Here is a 6,000-nt window from a genome sequence, read left to right on the forward strand (position 1 = left end):
GACTGTTAATGACCTCCCAAGGCTCCATCAACTTGGAGGCGTTTGTGCCAATTAACAGATCCACGTCAGCGTTTATGTGTTGAATGTTTACATTGTCTAAATAATGCCATTTTCTCAGCTCCCTTTCACTGATTATGTTGGCTGTAGAGACGGGCATCTCTTTCTGGGTAAACACTTTGGGAAGTGGATAGAAGCTCTCACCAGAAAATCCGGAAATCTCCAGACTGTCAACGATAGAACTTTCTATTGAGTTGTTATGGCCCAAGGTGCGGATATGAATTTTGCATTTGCATCCTTCCATGTTCAACCTGTCGACAAGCTTCCTGGTGCAGAAAGTTCCTGTACTCCCTGGGTCCAGAAAAGCGTAGGTTTCAATAACCCTGTTTCCCTTTGCGCACTTCACCTTAACAGGCAAAATGGGAAGAATACCATTGCAGTGGCCAGCCCCTGTAAGACCACAAGCGGAGGATGTTGTGCGGCTCTCAGATGTTTTTGACCGCTCACTGTTCTTCTCATCCTTTGAAGAAACCCTTTCTTTCTCTTCAATGCGCAAAACACTGGGGTGCGTTCGGTTGCACTTTTTGCAAGTGATGCGCCTGTCGCAATTCCTGCTCAAGTGTCCTGTGCACAAACAACTGAAACACAGACCTTTCTCCTTTAGATAGTCCAGTTTCTCCCTGTGTGGTTTTCTTCCCAGTTTAAAACATTGATCTAAAACATGACCACCAGCAGCACAATACTGGCAGAATACAGAAGTAGTTTTAGTGAAGGTGGTCACTTTGCCGAGAGCCTTTTCCCTCTGGTCACCATCTGGTCTGCTGCATCCGTCCTCATTCCTGTGAGTGTCTGCTTTATATCCATCCTCAATGACCACCTGTGTTGCAAAGCTGTTTCTTCCCCAAAGCTGTGGCGTCACCTGTATCTTGCTCACTTTTGTAGCTCCTTTGAGCACAGGTGAAGTGTCCTGTATATCACCAAAGACTGGATCTGAAATGATTCTGACCTGGCGCTCAATGAACTTGACAAGGTCTGAGAATCGTGCCCTTCGACCAGTTTTCTCCAGTACGTCACATGCCTTTGCTCTCCACTTGTCTCTTAGTTTATACGGAAGCTTCTGACTAAGAATCTTCATGTTCGCTGGCATGTTAAGTTCCTCCAAATATTGAAGATCTTCCATAGCGTTGGAACACTCACAGAGGAAAAGCCCATAAGCTTTGAGCGCTTTGGTGTCTTCAGCTTTGATGCTTGGCCATCCTGTGACCTTTTCCATGTAGGCCGCTGTTATTTTGAACTCATTTCCAAAGTGCTCCTTTAGTAACCTTTTAGCGACAGCAAATCCTTTGTCTGCAGTCATGTGAAGGCAGCTGCGTACAATATCTCTAGGCTGCCCCCTAGTGAATTGTTCGAGATAGTACAAACAGTCTCCTTTACAGCCAGTCTTTGCTTCCACGCAGTGCTCAAATGCCCTCATAAATGTGTTGAACTGCAAAGGGTCTCCATCATAAGTTGGAATTTCTCTGCGCAGCAGCAGATGTGATGTTTGCATTTGAACAAGGCGAGCCGTTATGTCATTCTGTTGTTGCAGCAGATTGTAAAGACCTGCTGTCTGATTTTGGTCTTGCAGGGGTTGCTGCACTTGTTGGCCTAGAGTGGGTTGAAAGCTTTGACTGAATGTTGGCATTGATTGCAAGTGAGGCAGTTGAGAGCCATGACTGACAGTTGGCTGTGGTTGTGATGCAAAATGCATGGACAAAGATGCTGAAACGATTGAAGTTTCAGCATTGCATTGTTGTGGTAAAGATTCACGCTGCTGTGTGGGTGGAGCCACATATATTGAGGCCTGTGGATTGAGAGCGGTGAGCTTAGATCTAGCCCCTTTTCTGAAGTAGGAAGCCATTCCATCAGATTGCCTTGAATGGATGCTGCTCCCCATCTGTAGCACTGCTAGCTTTGCAGAAGTGGCAGCTATCTCAGTGTCCAGCTCAAGCTTCTCCCTTTTTCTCCTCAAGAGAAGTTCCTGCTCCTCCAAAGCATGTTTAGCCTTTAAAGCAGCAGCTCGGGCCAAGAGTGCGGCCCGTTCCGCCTCTGCCCTGCGTCTGGCTGATGAAGTGGAGAATCTGCTACTTGACGATCTGTTTGAGCCATGGTGCCTTGACTGCACATTTGAAATGCTGTCTTGAGGTCCAATCTCATTTTCACTTTGGACAGTTTGAGATTGTTCAGTTTGACCCAGTAAATCATCATTAACCTCATCATCATGATCATCACCCACTTTAGTAGCTGGACAAGCAGCAGTGTCAGACAACCATTGATTTGTACCCACAAGAAACTCCTTTACATTCAACATTTTAGCTTGGTACCATATTTCATGTTTGCTTGCTTCCTCAGCAGGCAGTAAACCCAATAAAGATGCATGCACCTGCTGTATTGTGTTACACAACTCATTAAAAACGGTTAGCTCATTTTCAACCTTATTCACATGTTCTTTATCACCCATGAATTTAAGAATAGAATGTTTTACTTTAGACAGTTTACCAAAGTTAGACTTTCTTTCCTTTTCTAAAATGCTTATTTTTTCCAACAAAGCTTTATGTGTTAATTTACCAACACGTTTTTCAGTTACACATTTTACCTCTGCACCCGCAAGCTCAGTCTCAAGGCCCAGTTGGCCTGTTTCCTCTTCAGCCATAATGACGACAAAGTCAGTTGGCTTTATTAGTCCGCAAAATAGTTTGTGTTGCGCAAACAACTCGTCTCGACGAGAAAGTTATTTTTAGTCGGTTGCGAGTCTGCTACCAATGCATTGGGTTTACGCGAATGTGTGCACACAAATGCCATGGCCATTCATATCAGCGCTGATCCACACATACATAAACCTTTATGCCCCCAATCGAGCGTTGGCCGGCTTTGATGAATGATGTCCCGGTGAGATGATGCTGTCGCTGACCCGTAGCTCACTCCGGTAGCTCCAGCTCCGTAAGCGATCGGCAACTCCAAACACAGGGGCGGCTGGCCCCTGGTGGGCGATAGTGCCCCGCCCACCCTCACATCCGTGGTTTCCAAAGAAGACGTTAATCCACAATGTAACAAGTCGGCGTCCTCTTGGTGAACGTTCTCCAAATCGAAGCAGTTTTTCGACCTAAATGTAGTGACTAAGCCCTAAACTTAGTACTACTGGTTGTTGATTCCGTTTATAGTTTCCGACGTGCGCCCAGCGCCCTTCAAGTACCGCAAAAACGAAGACAGTTCAGTTTATTTTGCTGGTTTATTTTCCTTCCAATAATACACAGCCGCAGTAATTCTAACTCAAAATATATGTAACAAAACAATAAACCCGAATTCCTCACTAAACTAAGATGCATTAACACACGGGGACACGGGCACACGGGCACACGGGCACAGTCGAAAAACTGTTTGCTTCCCCATCAACAACAACCTGTGATCAGGTTCAATCAGGTTAAATGCCTCACTCTGCTGACCCGAGGTCAACTGAACCACACAGCCCCCTAGTGGCACGGGGTAAAATTACACGAAAATAAAGCACATTAGTAGTAGTCGCCATAGTGGTAGTTGTCTGTGGTTCCAAGAGTTGAACTTGGTGCGTTGCACACTGGAGATGTCCAGTGTGGACATCTCCTCAGTGGCCACTGCCTCTCTCTCTGCTGACCTAAGACCTATCTTTTAGCATTCAAAACGAATGACTGAAAAGCAGTGCCAATATTTAAATAGGTTTTTAGTAGTAGTAGTGGTGGTAGTAATAGTAGCAGTAGTAGAAGTAGTAGTAGTATAGTAGTAGTAGTAGCAATCGTGGTAGTTGTAGTAGTAGTGGTCATAATAGTAGTGGTGGTAGTAATAGTAGGAGTAGAAGTAGTTGTAGCAGTAGTGGTAGTAGTAGCAGCAGTAGTGGTAGTAGTAGTAGCAGTAGTAGTAGTAGTAGTGGTAGTAGTAATAGTAGAGGTAGTAGTAGCAGTAGTGGTAGTAATAGTATAGGTCATAGTAGTAGTAGTAGTAGTAGTAGTAGAAGTAGTTGAAGCAGTAGTGGTAGTAGTGGTCATAGTAGAAGTTGTGGTAGTAGTAATAGTATAAGTAGTAGTAGCAGTAGTGGTAGCAGTAGTAGAGGTCATAGTAGTAGAAGTGGTAGTAATAGTAGCAGTAGTGGAAGTAGTAGTAGAGGTCATATTAGTAGTAGTTGTAGTAGTAGTCGCCATAGTAATATTAGTGGTAGTAGTCTGTGTTTCCTACTCTTGGATGCCTCAAAAGAGTTGAACTTGGTGGGCTGGACGTAGTTGACCAGGGTGGACATCTCCTCAGTGGCCACCGCCTCTCTCTCTGCTGACCCCTGCAGGAGACACCAGGCACCACAGCATCAATATCCTCATGAGCATTACTATCAGGAGAATCTTGTGCCATAAGAAGGACAACGATAGCATCAGCAGACCTTTTTACCCTCGTCGTCTTCATCCTCATCGTCTTCCTCACTCTCGGCCTCTATCTCTGTTCAAGAAGAATGAAATGTTGCGTTGCATAACACATGATTCTGCTGAACACCGTGTCGTATTACATTGGCCTTCCTGTTGCTATGCGGATTGAAGCTGTAATAAAAGCAAGTATGACCGATTCCCAGCATTGGTGGACATCAGGAACATTGATCAGCACTCAGTGTTGTGTGTGTGAAGCGTACCGCTGATGTGGTTGCTTGGCGACGTGGACTCTGCATTCTGATTGGATGGTTGGTCAGTCAACCTCTTGACTTCAGGGGCCACTGCGGCTTTATGGGACTTCTTATTCTTGATGAGGATCTTACCCATCAGCTCCTGAGGACTGGGCAGGGGGACCCCAGATTCAAGCTGACACACACACGCACACACACACACACACACACACACACACACACACACACACACACACACACACACACACACACACACACACACACACACACACACACACACACACACACACACACACACAACCACACACACACACAAATAACACACACACACACACACACACACACACACACACACACACACACACACACACACACACACACACACACACACACACACACACACACACACACACAGGATATAAATACACATGTGCTTGAATAAACTGTATATGTAAATATATTACAGTTTTTCTCAGTCGCTTTGGTACATTTCTCAGATCAGAATTGGAATTTGCAAAACAGTAAGTGCATTTCTCAAAACAATTGGTACAAATAGCTAAACACCATGGATTTCATGCAAAAGCCAGTCTCTTGCTCCAAATCCTTAGTTTGTTTCTCAGAAGTAAATATCTGTGTCAATGAACATGTCAGTGCCATCACAATGACAAGTCCTGGACCTTGTGTCATTGTGTACGGATAAGACAGTCAAATTGCTTAGTCATGTTGTCAATATAACAGTGTACTTTGGAGGGATGTTCTGATGTAAACTATGGCTAAAGTTTTGAAGACAATTATTGTAAGTTACACCTCAGTGTATGTGGGAGATTGATTGCAAGAGACTGGACAAGATTCACATTTACTCTTTGACTGTTTGTACTCTAATTTGTTGACAGACCATGTCATTGCTAGAAATGTGAACATAGGAAAATCTCCTCAGGGTAAACTGTACATGCTTTGCTGTATGAATTACAGTCTGCCTACACCTCCTGACGTTCCGGTCTGTTGGGCCACAAATTCTCATTCTCACGCAGCCTCACTCCTCTTCCTCTTCTTCTTCTCTCTGGCTGTTGACCCTGTCCAATTCCTTGTCCCTCCATTGTCAGACAATGTAACATTGTGTTGTGCTCCAGCTATATAAATACTTGCCAGTTCAGGAGATGCACCTTTGAGCTATTTCAGTAAACTGGTTGATCGTTGGTTGATCTAACACTTCCCACATTTCCCTTCTTTAGAGAAAGTCAAGATTCACCTGGTAGCAATTTACCAATTCAGGACAGATTTAGAAAAAAAGTCTAATGGAAATGCATAGAAATATGCTTGACATATTA

The 6,000-nt window shown here is 44.4% G+C and overlaps 1 protein-coding gene across 1 annotated transcript in view; it reads right to left on the minus strand.

Annotated features, from left to right (window-relative positions):
* The window catches only part of LOC130404324 (1-phosphatidylinositol 4,5-bisphosphate phosphodiesterase beta-1-like), a 58,777-nt gene that overhangs the window by 31,820 nt on the left and 20,957 nt on the right, over positions 1-6,000 (minus strand). The window contains exons 15-17 of the mRNA XM_056608992.1: positions 4,682-4,847; positions 4,439-4,494; positions 4,243-4,339 (exon numbers count right to left, since the gene is read on the minus strand). Of these exons, the coding sequence (XP_056464967.1) occupies positions 4,243-4,339; positions 4,439-4,494; positions 4,682-4,847 (319 nt within the window). The remainder of the gene's footprint in view (positions 1-4,242; positions 4,340-4,438; positions 4,495-4,681; positions 4,848-6,000) is intronic.

The sequence above is a fragment of the Gadus chalcogrammus genome, chromosome 15 (genome assembly GCF_026213295.1).
Source record: "Gadus chalcogrammus isolate NIFS_2021 chromosome 15, NIFS_Gcha_1.0, whole genome shotgun sequence".
Lineage (NCBI taxonomy): Eukaryota > Metazoa > Chordata > Actinopteri > Gadiformes > Gadidae > Gadus > Gadus chalcogrammus.